This window comes from Carex rostrata, chromosome 3, assembly GCF_964058835.1.
Source record: "Carex rostrata chromosome 3, lpCarRost1.2, whole genome shotgun sequence".
NCBI classification, from domain to species: Eukaryota; Viridiplantae; Streptophyta; class Magnoliopsida; order Poales; family Cyperaceae; genus Carex; species Carex rostrata.
In genome coordinates this window covers 6,889,904-6,906,020 of record NC_135920.1, presented here as the reverse complement: position 1 = coordinate 6,906,020, position 16,117 = coordinate 6,889,904, and the positions used below count along the sequence as shown (strand labels likewise).

General features: G+C 33.6%; 2 protein-coding genes and 2 non-coding genes across 4 annotated transcripts; 2 read left to right on the top strand and 2 right to left on the bottom strand.

Annotated features, from left to right (window-relative positions):
• The first annotated feature begins 277 nt into the window (after positions 1-277).
• Positions 278-3,277, top strand: FRO1 (NADH-ubiquinone oxidoreductase-like protein). The gene is made up of 5 exons (XM_078299062.1): positions 278-522; positions 781-869; positions 1,388-1,517; positions 1,675-1,704; positions 2,907-3,277. The coding sequence occupies exons 1-5, from the start codon at positions 373-375 to the stop codon at positions 3,039-3,041; spliced, it is 534 nt and encodes a 177-aa protein (XP_078155188.1). The 5' UTR covers positions 278-372; the 3' UTR covers positions 3,042-3,277.
• Positions 3,278-3,896: 619 nt separating this feature from the next.
• On the bottom strand, positions 3,897-5,557 carry LOC144552058 (uncharacterized). Its single transcript, XM_078300151.1, has one exon. It carries the CDS (start codon positions 5,192-5,194, stop codon positions 4,046-4,048), a length of 1,149 nt encoding a protein of 382 aa, XP_078156277.1. The 5' UTR covers positions 5,195-5,557; the 3' UTR covers positions 3,897-4,045.
• Positions 5,558-7,162: 1,605 nt separating this feature from the next.
• On the top strand, positions 7,163-7,234 carry TRNAK-UUU (transfer RNA lysine (anticodon UUU)). The gene has a single exon. It is a non-coding gene; the product is annotated as a tRNA-Lys (tRNA).
• Positions 7,235-11,485: 4,251 nt separating this feature from the next.
• TRNAK-UUU (transfer RNA lysine (anticodon UUU)) lies at positions 11,486-11,557 on the bottom strand. Its single transcript has one exon. It is a non-coding gene; the product is annotated as a tRNA-Lys (tRNA).
• Between the last annotated feature and the right edge of the window lie 4,560 nt (positions 11,558-16,117).

Below are 16,117 nucleotides of genomic sequence, written 5' to 3'. Positions count from 1 at the left end.
ATCTTCTGCAATTTCTTTGTAATTTCATACGGCCAGTGCGACTGACCCAAAATAAATGTAATCGGCCCGGCCCAAATAACACCTATTCATACGAACCCAAACTGTTTTAAATCTTGGGCCGTTTCAGATATACTTGGACATCGATGAGTAAGATTTTAACAGAGCATTTTTTGCTTCATACAGTGCACGAACTATATGCAGCGCTGTTTTGATTATCTATAGTCCATGCACTGCATAAAGTCAAAACTACTCTGTTAAATTCTTTACCCGACATGGTGAGAATCCAAACCCGCTTTATGTTGCCTTCTCTCCTTTCTTCGTTCAATTTCTCTCCTCTTTGCGAAACCCCAGTGCGTCATCACTTGGGCGAAAATGGCGGCATCTCTTCAACGGCGAGTACTACCCTTCGGTCGTGCTCTCTTCGCGCAAGTCAGATCGCTCTCCTCCGAAGCTCTCGTCGAGATCAAGCCCGGGGAGGTGGGGATCGTCTCTGGAATACCTAAGGAGCATCTTACGCGAAAAGTACTCGCCTTTCTTTTAAATTTGCTTCATTTACATTATATTTGTTAATGTTTAACTCAAGATTTATTCGTATTAGTCGTTTTAGGTCTCAATTTCTTTTTACTCGGAGATAAAATCTGATGTAGTTGTTAACGGTTAACCCTATTATCATTGAGGATATAATTAGTTGATTGAACCTTATAATTCTTAGTTAGCTTCTTAGAGGCTGCATGATGGTTTGATTCCACTATATAAAATTACTATGTTGCCGTGGATTAGGTCATGATCTATTCACCTGCCAGGACTGCGACTCAGCAAGGTTCTGGGAAAGTCGGCAAATGGAAGATCAACTTTTTGTCAACTCAAAAGTATGAACATTCTTTGATTAGTATTGTGTAGTTTTCTAATTTGACTGTACTTTTGTCAAGTATGCTTTCCTTGTGCAATTGACTAGATACTTAGCATTTCACTTGGTGAAATTTAAATAGGCTTTATACTGCTTTCAACAACCTCAGCTGCAAGTTAGGCAATATTGAACAAAAGAGCATCTTCAGACGCTCTAAAAGTACTTTAAAGCACTTGAAAATTGTCTTTGACATATCGCCAGCAATTTAGATTTACATTGAGGAATATTTGCTGGTTATGTTACATGAGAGTTTTTGTTGAGATAGATCGTCAATGACATGTAACTCTGCCAGTTGGCTGTATATAAAACCTTGTGTATCTCTTTTTTTGTATTGATAAAGTAAATGACACCCACTGAAAATAGATGTAAATTTTCCGAAGCAGTTGTCCAAGTTTCTAATCCTATTAATCTCTTTTGCATCTATCCAAATGGACACATGATAAGTACTCAAAAGAATTTTAATTATCATACTTTTAACAGGTGGGAGAATCCATTAATGGGATGGACCTCCACTGGCGACCCATATGCAAATGTGGGAGACGCTGCGCTGTGTTTTCAAAGTGCAGAAGCTGCTAAGGCTTTTGCAGAGAAACATGGCTGGCAATATGTGGTATGACTTTTGTAACTTGGGTGAAAGCATTTGACATTACTAGAATTTCCTTTAATGCATATTGGGTTTGAGCAATTTATGTGAAAATTAATGAATTTATTTTTGTAATCACGGGAGAAGACGTGTATCTGATGTAATCTGACTTCATTTTATGCAGGTACGAAAACACCATACTCCTCTTCTGAAGGTTTGTACCTCTTTCCTTAAGAGGGTTTTCTAGTTTTCAATTTCAGCTTGCTCAGGTCTTTATTTATAATTGCGGTTTGCATGTTAATTCAATAGAAGTCGTAATTTATATTATGTTTTCTACTTCGCATGATATTACCAATTAAGCATTGTTTCTGAGGCCAGAATGAATTCTGTGGATTGTTCTTGACCTGCTAAAATTGTTAATCTAGGGTGTTTTTATGGGAACTTGTGGCTGTGGTAATGTCACAACTGATAAGTTGGCATATGTTACAAAACTTTCTAATTAAATTTTACTTCGAAGTTGTCCAATAACTTAATTTTGTTATATGTTGTACCGGAGTGGTTTGATTATATCCATTTGCGTCTTTTGTATTAGACATGGGCGAAGTAGTATTTTGCATTAAGCAGAGTCAATTTTTTTTTCTTCCCAGCACATATCTCAGTGTGTATGTTGGTCTCCTTAATTTGTCATTCCTTCTCCCCTGGAATTTCAGTTCTCCCTTTCATGATTTGGTTATTGACCTAAATTCACTACTCAGACCAAGCCCAAAAAGAAAAATATCTCTACAGAACCATGAACTGTTATCGGAAGTCAGAGCCACTACATAAAAGAAATGCCAATATACTATCTTATCCTTATTTTGTCTGTATGTGCTTAGAGAAAGAGGGGATGAACCTCTGGTACTGGCTTCATGCAATACTCTTGGAGTACTACAAGTCACCAACCTATCTGCTCAAAACTGCTGAGGCAATATTCTCATTTCCTTCCAAATATCTCTACTAAGGACCTATAGTCAATTAGCGCCTGTTTTCTTTTAAATGTTTCCTTTTCTCTCTGCTTGTATTTGTACCTCGTGATGTCTTAGTTTTCAATTGGCACTGGTAAGTAGATGTCTGGTAAGTATAGAGAAATGGAATGTACAAATCCAATTTTGTTATGACTGATATGAAATTGAGGTTCTGGTATTTTAAGCATAGTTATGACTTTTCAAATTTTCATAGGCTGAAGTCAATTATAAGAGATTAAATTGTGTTACTTCTTTGTAAGTCTATAGAGTGAACATTGGTATGAAGCTTTGCTTTCAACTTGCATGAGTGCTGCTTAGGTTCAAACAGAAGGGTTAAGTATGTGTTGTTCGTCCATATCATTATACTAGCCTATTATCTTACTCCGTTAATTGAAATTAAATTTTATTGTAGCCCAAATCTTATGCTGATAATTTCAAGTGGAAGGGGCCCCCAAAGGCAGGAGAATCTCCGAAGACTGCAGAAACCCCGAAAACTAAGACTCCAGAAGCTGCAAAAATTAAGGCAACTCCAAATGCTAAAGCATGAGCATTAAATCAGATCATAGACTTTACCTGATCACATAAGGATCTGTTCATTTCTTGTTTGTTTTTTTTTTTTTTTTCCTTTTGTTTTTTCATGATGAGATAGGATGCTCTGTGCGTGCGTGAGGGACCTAATTTGTAATAAAGTACAATGGAAGAATCTTATAATCTTATATGCATGTTTTGTATTTTCACAACTATGTTTCTGTCATTAATGATGTAAAATTATTTTGAATAGTACTGTTCAGTTAGTTCAGAATAAAGCCTGGCTGCCTCAAACATGGAATGGTGTTAATTGTTAAAGAGGAGGGTTCAAATGCACCCAATTTTTTGTGCATCCAAATGCACTCTATTTTTCAAATCTTTTTTTCTTTTTTCAAAGTCCGAATAGTCAATCCGAACCGTTAGATGCGATCTATATATTAAGATGTGCTTGGAGACCAAATTTTATATTTTTTGAAATTTTTTTACTATTTATTAAGCCACTTTGAAAATCGCTGATTTTGCATTTTTTTGGACCATTGGATCAGTGATTTTCAAAGTGACTTAATAAATAGTAAAAAAAAATTTCAAAAAATGTAAAATTTGGTTTCCAAACACATTTTAATATATAGATTGCATCTAACGGTAGGTGCATTTGGGTGCACAAAAATTTGGGTGCAAAATGCAATTCTCTGACTAGAATATGTTGAAGCATGCGAACTGCATGTTTAAAGTTTCAACCACAGATTGTTATCTGGTTGTATATGGACTTCATGAGCACTCTGCTCAAGTTTTTCATGTAGACAGTCATTAGATATGTACATCCATACATAGTAATATATAATAGTAATAGTAAGTAGCTATCGAGTTAAAACTATAGTTTGATTACATTCCATTACACACCAAATTAAAGCCCTTGTTACAAAGTAGAACTTAAACTAGTTTTACATCTATATATAGATTAGCAGCTGCTTCATAAAACATGTACAGCTTACAAAAAAGAACAGCGAGCAGCAGCTTTACCATTTACCAAATAGCACCATCCTTGATCCATGCTTTGCAAGGGCTAACAAAACCCTCACTGGTACGAAACTTCCATATAAAGAGATAATCTCTCTCGTCACAATGAAGCCTTCTGACATCACATGGTGAGCAGACATAATTCCTTATGCCGTCGAGAGCCCACTCAATCTTTACCCTGCATGTAAAACCAGTAGCTTTCGTGAGCATCATCGAGCTCGGTACCACAAGCTTCACTCCTCCATTAATCCTCTTGCAAGGGTTCTTAACCAGAGTCTCAAGCCAGAGGCACTCGGGTTGGCCAACCAATGCTTTATATGCAGAGTTGGTTAGGCGAACCTTGTTCTGAGAGTCTGAGATAACTGTTGGGAGGGTTTCCGCCTCCATGTCTTGCTCGACTTCTCCTGGGGTCTTGCTGATGGGGCCTGATATCATGGAGCTTACAATTGGGTCAATGCAGCCTACAAAGATGCTTGATCCTACGGGTCTGACGGGTTGAGGCACTAGTACTTTTGGCTTGATAAGCTGCGGCGCATTATTATCTTTGGGCTCCCTTAATTTCTTGAGGAGGTCCTTCTCCACAGGAATATCCCTCTTAATTTCGGTTGCATTAATAGAAGCTGACCCAGAACACGAGACTAGAGATAGTGTCAGTGGGTCTTTTGACGTTTTGTTTGATTTGGTTGGAATTTTAGCACTAGAGACTGGTACTGAGGGAAAACCATGGATGGGAACCGGCACCTGAGTTGTATAAGGAACAAAAGAGTTTACTCTGATAGTCGTTGCAACGGAATCTACAGAATTCAAAGGACAAATTAAGGGTTTGGGTCTCTTTCCCACCTGGAACGAGGCCAGACTGGGGCGACCACGCTTACGGACCCGACATGGACGGGATTGGAGATACAGTGGAGTAGAACTGCTGCATGACTTTATAGGCGGGTCGTCGAGGATTGGAGCCGGCGGCATAGCCGGCATAGGTGCAATGGGCCTGTACCTCGCCATGATCTCCTTAATTTTGTTGTTTTCCTCCATAGATTTCACCATAAATTGCCCTCTTAGTTGGGACATGGCGCCTCTCTCCTCTCTCTCTCTCTGTGTTCCTGGCGAGAGAGTGCTGAAGGAAAGAAGGGGCGGAGGGGTATTGGTGGGGAGCATTTATAGAAAGAGTCAGCCAATAGGATAATGGCAGCATGAGAGACGATGCAATTGACACGTGTTAATCCAGCCTGGGTACGTGGAAAGAAGGTTCAATGGAGAAAGACACGTAGAATAAACCAGTGAACTGCGGTTAATCGCCACTGCTTGATTTGATATTCATTCACTGTTAAGTGCATTTTGGATTAATTAGGATTAGCGCTTAACTGCATGCATGCATGGCCTCTCTGCTACTTTACTTCTAAAATTAGTTAACCCCCAGAGGAGATTTTGACAAGTATCATGCCAAGGGTGGCTCTTGTGTGCGGCGAGAGCAAATCAAGGGGCTACTACTGGCGCGTGGGAGCTCATGCGAGGTTACACATGCTATCCATAATTCCATATAACAGCAGTTTTTATTATTAAATATTAAATGACAAAGTTAATACCAAAAAGAAATGAAAAGCAGCAGTAATTGATGGCGCGATGCACGAGTTGAGGTGAGGAGAGAGAGATGAAATGAAGAGAGGGATTGGATTGGTTACCGAGTGGCGAGTGGCGAGAGGTGTGAAGGCCAACCGGCGCTTTTCGTAAGCGAGAGGAGTTGGAGGAGAAGTTTGCGCTTTTAATGTTGATAGATTTTATTTCTGTTGCTTGTACGCATGGAAAGTATGTAGCGAATAACTGACAGTGGGTTATAATGTCGTTTTCAGTTAGTTTTCGGTTAAAAAAGTTGAATAGCGGCGACATCATGGTGTGTGGCTTGTCTGTACCCGTCATAGAGGCAGGGAATCCGGATTCAAAATTGGGACAGCCTCTGACCTGGTTGACACTTGGCGATTCTTCGCCAACTAAGTCTGTGCAAGTTCTAACTGTGTTCAACACAGTTCTGTAAAAAAACGTCCGTTAAAGTCGATTGATAAGCCGGTTACCAACAGGTGATCGAATTGTTACGCACTTTTTTTAATTAATTGATAATTGATTGATTATTTATTTATTTTTAATTATAACTGATTATTATTTATTATTTTTAATTAATTACTTGATGTCTGACGAACGCATATCGTTTATAACACTGATTCAACATAAAACTGTGGATACTTATACTGTGAGGTTCGATTGTTGAAATTCTCTGTGTTGCATATGTGATGTGAATATTTTTTTTCTTTTCATGTGACAGATTAATAAAACAAAAAGACAGGTACGACGTTACACAAATAATTACGTCTAAGTATAGTTACGTCTTATTTTTTTTTCTTTAGATTTTATGTTGTTCATAGAAACAATTTAAAAAATATTAAAGAATAAAAAGTCATTACAAAATAAATTAAAATAAATAAATAATGTTGAAAAAATTAGTCACATGAATCAGTTAGTGTGATATATCATATTCGATCGAATAATGTCATGCCAACTGACATGTCACGCAGCACTTAACCTGTCAAACAGGGATTAAAATATGAGTAGTAAGATAGATTAACAACTAAATAAATTAAACCACATCTTCAAACAAATTAAATTACTCCACACATACTATGTCTATAGGACCCACTATTGTAGACAAATGTTTATTTTCCAACATCTTAACTTACTAAGCAGATTAATTCGAGCTAGAACTTACATTATCAATATCAAACAAGATATAAATAATAGTCATGTTTGGTTGCTGAGGCGGAACCCGGGGGGGAGCTGCCTCCACTGGATTTTGAATTTTAATGGAGATCAGGACATTCCGATTGACTTTGTCTCCCCCCCTCCGAAATTTTTTTTGCCTCCCTTTAGATGTTTAATTTGTAATTTGGATTAAATTTAGAGTTAAAATTAAAATTAATTTTTTGAATTATGATCTATTTGGCTTTTTGCACATTTTTTTTTTCTCCACAGGATGGTAAATTTAATATAAAAAAATATACGGTTCAAGTAATCATTGTTTGTGGTGTCAATTTAGTTGTTAATTAGGAAAAACATATATGACAAATATATATCGAAGCCGTCCTAGCTCAGTGGTAGAGCGCGTGGCTTTTAACCACGTGGTCGTGGGTTCGATCCCCACGGACGGCGACATTTATTTATTTCCATTTTAATTTCTGAGCGGAGTTGAAATTGAAAAGAAGAACACATTTCGTTCTTAAGAAAGATTTTAACGCGGTAGTCCATCAGCTAGGTAACTCGAAAAAACTATTATTGTGCCTACATTTCTATAGAAGAAAATTAAATGCTGTTAAAAAAAATATAAGAAAAAGGTTGCAAAAATTATTTACGACTTATTTTCAATATTTTTCTAATTTTATTGCAATTTTCTAATATTTTTAAGCAATTTTTTTGAAATAATTTGATAAAAATAAATAAATCAAACATTCGGTAAAGGTAAAAGAACAGGAAAAGATAGATAAGAATAGGAAAAAGTATAAAATATATTTACAACTATTTTATAAATCTTCCAAGCTGTACGTGTTCCAAAGAATTTTCAATTTTCATCATGGATTTATCACCAACAAAAAATATTCATTGTTAAACATGACACAAACTAGCCTGTTTTCAAACAAGACACCAACTAACACATCTACACACATTTTGTTAGAGGTCATGGGATCCGCTTGCGCTCTACTAATATCGACGTATTTCATCGAGCACTCTTTGCTAACATAATACCTCTCCAAACACAAGAGTATTTAACACAAGCACGATATGTTTGTAAAGTTTACATGCATTGTCGCACATTTAGTCGATGTGTTTCAAGTTTATTCTCATACATGAGAGTTTCAATGCAACGAAAAATATGTTGTAAGAGCATCTCCAACAGTGATTGCTTATGCTGATGTGTCAATTATTTTTGTAATTGCTGGGTTGTATGGCTATTGCTTATTTAGCAATTGTTGGAAAGAATTGTTTAATAAGAAATTATTTTCTAAAGATGAGTTGGCCAAATGTTTAATTCTTATTGGTCAAATGTTTGGTTGATTGCACCAATGTAAGAGTGGATTGCTTAATTTTTAAAATTTTCATAATTGCTAATTTAGCAATTAATTTCAATTGCTGGATTGGTGATGCTCTAAGCGCCACTCAATAAATTGTCTTTATGACGTCATTTGAGAGAATAATCAAACATCTACTCAATAAGTTATCTATATAATGCCATTTGAGAGAGAATTATCAAACATCCACTCAATAAATTTTCTTTATGATGTCATTTGAGGAGTAGAAGGGTGTTCCTAAATTTATCTTGTCTTCCTGTGAACTCAATTCTAAAATTTATCGGATTGATTTTAAATGATAAATCTGAACCGTTGAAATCTGTTTACCTTGCAAGTGATGTGTCTACATGCAAAAATTTTAAACTTTCGAATTAATTTAGTATAAAGTCAAGCGGTCAAAATTAAAATGTTTATAAATTAATTTTAATACATTTATTTCTTGAATATTTTTTTGACCACTTAATTCTATACAAAATTAATTTGAAAGTTTAATTTTTTTGTATGTAGACGCATCACTCGTAAAGTAAACTGGATTTCAACGGTTCTATTTAGTCATTTAAAATTAATATGATAAATTTTAGAGTTGAATTTACAAAGAAACTTAATGAACTTAAAAACACCCTAGTTCTCGTCATTTGAGATGAGAGTCATTTAAGAGATAATTAATAATTGTCAAACATCATTGACTTGCTTTATTCTCCATACGATTTTTTTGTAGAATTTCTTATAATATTTCCAAAAACCATAATTTTCGTATGAATAATTTCACTCAGGCATACGTTTTCCATAATAATTTTATTTCCATATATTATTATGAATTGTTTTGTAAGTTCTCGTATGAAAATTTAAAGGGGAATTTTATATATATCACTCAAAAACTATAAAATTACATATTTCTCCTTCTAAATTCTATAATTACATATTTACCATTCTAAATGTTAATAACTCACATAATTATCCAATTAATTAAAAAACTAAGATTAATTGTATTTAATCTTATTTAAAATATAATTAAGTATCTATCCCTTCCTCTTCCTCGTGCATCAAATTTCTAATATTAAATCATATAAAATTTCAACATACAATTTCGAGTAAAACTAGGGTGTTCTTAAGTTCACCAAGGTGTTTGATGAGCTTAACTCCAAAACCCGACATTTTTATTTTTACCCCATTAAAAAATTATTTTAATAATAATAACCAAAGTTTAGCAAAAGTTTTAAAAATACCCCACCCGTGGAAAATTTCCACGGGCTGGAATTGAAATTCCCATTTTTTTTATTTTATTAAACAGAAATTTTTTTTTGTATTGAAATATTAGAAATGTTGGATATATTTCTTTGAAAATAGATGAAATACAATATAATTTGATTTATTAGAAAGACTATAACAAATAACCCGGATCAATATTTTTCAGGTCAGATTTTTCACGGCTGTAAGAAAAATTAATATATTTCTGTATGTGTTATTGGAAAAAAATAAAAATGCTTAGATTCTGAGTTATTGATCCCGGTTCAAAAGTCACTTCTATGTAATCTAGAAAATATTGTGATCTATTAAAGTTGTATCTATTTTGAAAATTCTTTTTGAATAATAATTATTAAATAACTTAAAGTTTTTATTTTTTTTTCAAAAATAGATATAATTTTCCATAAATTAAATGTCCTAAAAGGATCACAATATTTTCTAGATTACATAGAAGTGACTTTTGAACCGGGATTAATAACTCAGAATCTAAGCATTTTTATTTTTTTCCAATAACACATACAGAAATATATTAATTTTTCTTACGGCCGCGAAAAATCCGACCTGAAAAATATTGATCGGGTTATTTGTTACAGTTTTTCTAATAAATCAAATTATATTGTATTCCATCTATTTTCAAAGAAATATATCCAACATTTCTAATATTTCAATACAAAAAAAAAATATGTTTTATATAAAAAAAAAAATGGGAATTTCAATTCCAGCCCGTGGAAAATTTCCACGGGTGGGGTATTTTTAAAACTTTTGCTAAACTTTGGTTATTATTATTAAAATAATTTTTTAATGGGGTAAAAATAAAAATGTCGGCTCCAAAACCTATTAGATTGGCTTTAAACAATAAATTCAAACCGTTCAAACCAATTTACTTCATGAGTGATGAATTTACATGTAAAATTTTTATAATTTTGAATTAATTTTGTATAAAGTCAAGTGGTCAAAAAATATTCAAACAATGAATGCACTAAAATTAATTTATAAACCTTCTAATTTTGGCCGCTTGACTTTATACTAAAATAATTTAAAAACTTAAAATTTTTGCATTTAAATTCATCACTTGTGAAGTAGATGGATTTCAATGACTAGGATTTGTGGTTTGAAACCGATATAATATATTTTGGAGTTAAGCTCACCAAACACTGTGGTAAGCTTAAGAACACCCTAGTTTTACTTTAAAATTTCAACATAAAATTTTATACACTTGATGATATCAGTATATAACATTTCTCTATGCTTTAGAACACTTGAATCTTATAAACCATTTGGAAAAAGAAAACATCTTATAAATCAAACATTAAACAAAATTAAAAAAAAACAATCCAAAAATGAATTGTTTTTCTGTTCTTTTTATGTACGAGTAAAGAAAGGAGACTAATCCTTTGCAACTCAATGATCTAATCAACCGGTTCCAAGCTCAACGTATGTCCTATGAACTTCATCCTTGGTCGATCAAACTTCAGGTATGAATGAATTCTTCCAATTAATTGAGAATCACCAAAAAGAGAAGGATCAGTATTGGTCAAGAACTGCACCCAACCTGATGACTTAAACCTCAGTTGATAGAATCCAGTTGAAAATATTATCAATTTCACTGGAAAAGTTTATCAGGTTTGATTTTTTTTCCCCAAAACTGTTGAACTCAGTCATGCTCTGATAGCTCCAGCGATCACCGGTTGCCGACAAGTGACTCAATGCATTCTTCAGTCTCCAACTATATTGTCCATGACAATTGTTCGGCTGGTCGTGGTCGGGAAGGAAGGAATCAGGTCAGAATCACTTGTAATTAAATTGATACGCATGAGGTGGGGAAGAGATAGGTGCTTAATTGTATATTTTTTTTATAAATTTAAATATAATTAATCTCAATTTTTAATTAATTAGATAAATATGTAAATTATTAAAATTTAAGACTGTATATATTTAATTATAAAATTTAAAGAAGGAAATACATAATTTTATATTTTTGAGTGGAATATATGAATTTTTCCCAAAATTTAAAATGTACCACAAAAGCAGAAGAACAACACAGAAAAATCATAACTTAGATCAAACGGATGAGGAAAAAAAAATATAATGTCGCCGTCCGTGGGGATCGAACCCACGACCACGTGGTTAAAAGCCACGCGCTCTACCACTGAGCTAGGACGGCTTCGATATATATTTGTTGTATATTATAAATTTTATTTTGTATTGAATGTATTGAAAGTAAAATAGGCAGCAAAACCGCAGTATTTTACAATTTAGTATCTCTGACAAATGGTCACGGCACAGTATTACAAAACAGGCCTCGTAACTTCTCGATCTTACGGACCATCCCCTGCAAGCTCATTATACAAGTACAAGTAAAGGGAAAATGCAAAGGTACCTGCCGGTACAGGAATCCCGTAGTCACGTTAATAACTATTTAGAATGTAGGAAGGTCTAGGGGTGTTTATTGGGTATGGTTTATTCGGTTTTGAACCGAACTGAATTAGTTTGGACCAAACAGTTCTATTTGTTCGGTTTAATAGTTCGTCTCAGATGTCATTATACTCCGTGTGGTATTGTACTGGATCTGAATTCTTGGTACCAGCGCCAAAAGAACAAAAACATACGTGTATAACTGGTACTAGGGCTGTAAAAAACAATTGAAATGGCCTAGTAATAGTTTATTTAAATACAAACAATCTAACACAGAGATAATAGATCAACTCAAAGCAAACAACAACTTAGAATCCTACAATTTTCCATACAACTTAGTACATAAGTTGAGTTATAAATGAGTGTGTTGGGCTCAGCTCATTTACTAAACGAGTCAGCCAACTCGAGTTGTAAATGAGCGAGTTAAAGTGAGCCATTAACGAGCGAGTTGCGAGTTCGAGCAATTTTGCACAGCCCCAACTGGTACTAATTAGTAGTTTAGTACATGGGTAAAATGAAGGAAAGTACAAATGCAGGGCAAATCTAGTTCATTAAGTCGGTTTGATGAACATAATTTTAAAAATTTATCAGATTTATTTTAAATGAAAAATTTGAATCGTTGAAATCAATCTATTTTATGAGTTATGCATACACATAGAAAATTTTAAAAGTTTCAAATCAATTAGTACAATGTCAAGTAATGAAAAAACATGAACTTCTTTATAAGTTTTTTTATGTATTTATTTATTTTTATTTTTTTAACACTTGACTTTCTACTAAATAGATTTTAAAATTTTAAAATTTTACATGTACAAGCATCACTTATGAAGTAGATTGATTTCATTGGTTTGAATTCATTATTTAAACCAATCTGATAGATTTTTAGAGTTTGCTTACCAAACCCTCTTGGTGAGCACAATACATGCTAGCTTTGCTCATAAATGCATGTGTGAGGGGGAATAGTAGAATTATGGTGTTCTTAAGCTCGCAAAGAGTTTGGTGAGCTCAACTAAAAAATATATTGAATTAACTTTAAATGATAAATTTAAACTGTTGATGTGATCTATTACACGAGTAATAAATTTACATGTAAATTTAGAAGTTTTCAAATAGATTTAGTATAAAGTCAAGCGGTAAAAAAAAGATGAAAATAAATACATTAAAATTAACTTATTAATTTTATATATAAATATATGACTCATAAAGTAGATTGATTTTAATGACTTAATTTGTTATTAGAAATTAATTTGATAAGTTTTGAAAGCATGATGAGCGCTTACAAATTGGTCATTAGAAATCAATTTGATAAGTTTCAAAAGCATAATGAGCTTACAAACAATCTAATTTTACTCTACAACTGCCAAGTGGTACTTAATTGATACAGTGGTAAAAGAAAGGTAGAGATCCAATCAAGAAAAGAGCTCGCACTTTTCAGAAACACTGATTTTTGCTACTCAACAGCTTCCATTTATATCACAGTCTAATAAAGAAGAACTCTTATACATAATACATAAAAATATTTGTAGGCAATCCTTATTTAGAATCTTAATGACATCAAAGAAAAATCTCTTATAATAAGATAAGTGTTAATAATGAAAATGACCCACGACTATAGATTATATGACGCTGGATTTATGAAAACTAAACTAAAAATAGCAACATTTTGTAAAATTAAATCTAATATTAATATTCTTAAAATTAACCCAAGTAAATGAGAAGTAAAAGAACGGTCTTGCTAATAAGTTTCAAAATTAGTTTGCTAAAATGTGATAGTGTACGTACGTAACAAGTTATTAATTTTTTGAGTTACTAATTTCTTCCTAGTTTCATATCGCACATTTGAATAAACTTGACCACATTTAAATTGGAAAATAGGATTTTAATTAATGTTGATTATGGAAATTTGCATTTTTGCACTGTAAACAAAGCTATATATAAATGTGATGGTGTTTGAACAGTATCACTCAAATGAAATGAAATAACAAGGCATTGTGCTGCAATGGAGTGCTGTCAAAACATGCTGATTTCAGTAAAAACTGAAAATGTTATATTTTGTTGGTGATAACTCAACAATAAAAAATAAAAATGCTTAGGAACATACAACAAATTTAAAGAATTATGAAATAGCACCAGTAAATATATTATATATTTTTTCTATTTTTAACTATCTTTTAACGCTATTTTTAATCGATTTTTTATTTTATTTTCAAATTATTTAAAAGATTAGAAAATTGAAATAAGATTGAAAACCAATAAAATATTTGTTCCAAATTATATCTGCAGCCTTTTCTTATTTTTTCATAATTTTTTTTTCAATAGCATCCAATATGAACCAGAAAAACCTCGGTACAAATTAACCTAGCTAAACAAGTACAATTCTTGACCTAAAATTTTCCTCCAACCGGTGAATGATAAAATTAAAAACGATCTAAAATAGAAATCCCATATTAGTGTGCTTGTTTTATTTGGAATTTGGACTCTAGTTTTAACGCTTAGTAATATCTCAAAATAATTTTCTTTCTAAAAAAAATAGTTGTCCGATCATAACAAATTAACAATATTTACTTCTATTGTTCCTCTCCATTGCAAGAACTGGATACCCAACAATTTCTCAAATCTCAACCTTCAACCATATACATTAACTGGAGAGCATGTGACACGGTTAGTTTAGCACCGGACCCACCACTCTAAGACTCGTGGCGGTAATTACTATTTTGGAGGGATATATTCAATTTGTACCAACTAGAATTGGCATTTTAAATTTGTTAGTTACATGGACCTCTTCCCTCTAAAATTGGCCGAACTCCAATTTCAGCACACAAAGAATAATCCCAAGAATCTGAATACCTAACGCAAGGATTCAAAATCATCTCTCGCCTCTATAAATACAACTAAGGACTTGTTTTTTCTATTAGTTTTTACCTCTAGAGATTGAATGATCAATATTGAAATGTTCTTTTCTTGCTAGAAGTTTCAAGAAATGATTATCCCGGAGGCCTTTGGCCCATTGTTTGTCGAAGAAGACTTCATCGCCAATAATCCTCCATCACTGGTCACCATCGACGAACCAACTATGGCTACCCCTTCATTACCAATTAATAATCCGATGCACCCACCACCGATCAATGGTTTGAACAATCCACAGATCATCTTTCATACTCCGCCTTGTGCCATGGCCAACAACATACTGATCTCCTCCGGTGCTCCTCCGATCAATACCATCCATCATGCACCGATCATCACCCCATATAATCCACCAGCATCCATCTTTTGTGGATGCCCCTTGAATCCTCATCAGGTTGCTCATGGATACATGGTCTCCCCAAGCTATAGTCTTGGCCCAGAATCTGACCCGGTTGAACAAAACAATTGGACAATGGGGCGTACTGTCGATCATCCACCCATCTCCTTCCATCCACCTGTCATTGCCCCGTATAATCCACCATTGTCCTACTTTAGTGGATACCCCTTCTATCCTCCAAGTGCTCATGAACAATTTGTAGCATCAAACTATTGGCCTGGCCTGGCTGGATCCACACCACGTGACTCAATCTACTTTGAAGCTGATCCAAGGCACCACTACTTCACACGCTCCTCCTCCTCTTGTTCCTCCACAGAATCAAATGAGAAACCACCTGATGACCTGGTTGAAGAAGATGAAAGGACTATGGTGGATGAGCCCATTGTCAGAGTAAACTCTCCTGTGGAAATCGAGCACAAGGGGGATAAACTGCACGAGATGGACGTAGCCTCACTTTCGGTAATTATTCATCTTTTAGTTTATCTGCTAAATGATTGCATGTGATCTTAATTCCCCTCTAACTAATTAAAAATAACTTCAGAAGTTTTGTATGGAATAGCCATAGCGACCATACTATCTTGTGTGTAAAATTTAGTTTCTTATGAAGATGGAAAGTTAGAAATAAGAATAATAGATATGCAAAATTACCAACCATTATTAGACTTAAAGATAAATGGGTAATATTTTTTTTCTTCCAGAATATATGTAACTTATGAATCGTAAATTTAACTTGCCCACTTATGGTATGGAGAATTGTCCCAGTACCCAACCGATCAAGCCTTTTAGTACAACCGAAGGTAATAACTAAATTACATCCTAGCTTATTATAATTACCAAAAAGATCTAATATTTCCACAAAATTATAGTATTAGATAGAATGTTGTATTAGAAAAAGAAAATCATTTTTAGAAATAAGAATAGGCGTGCAAGATATCCAGTATCCATAATGAATTGCATAAAGCTTATATGTATTGCTCCGCTCTTTCTCAAGATGGTTCTGCATTCTAA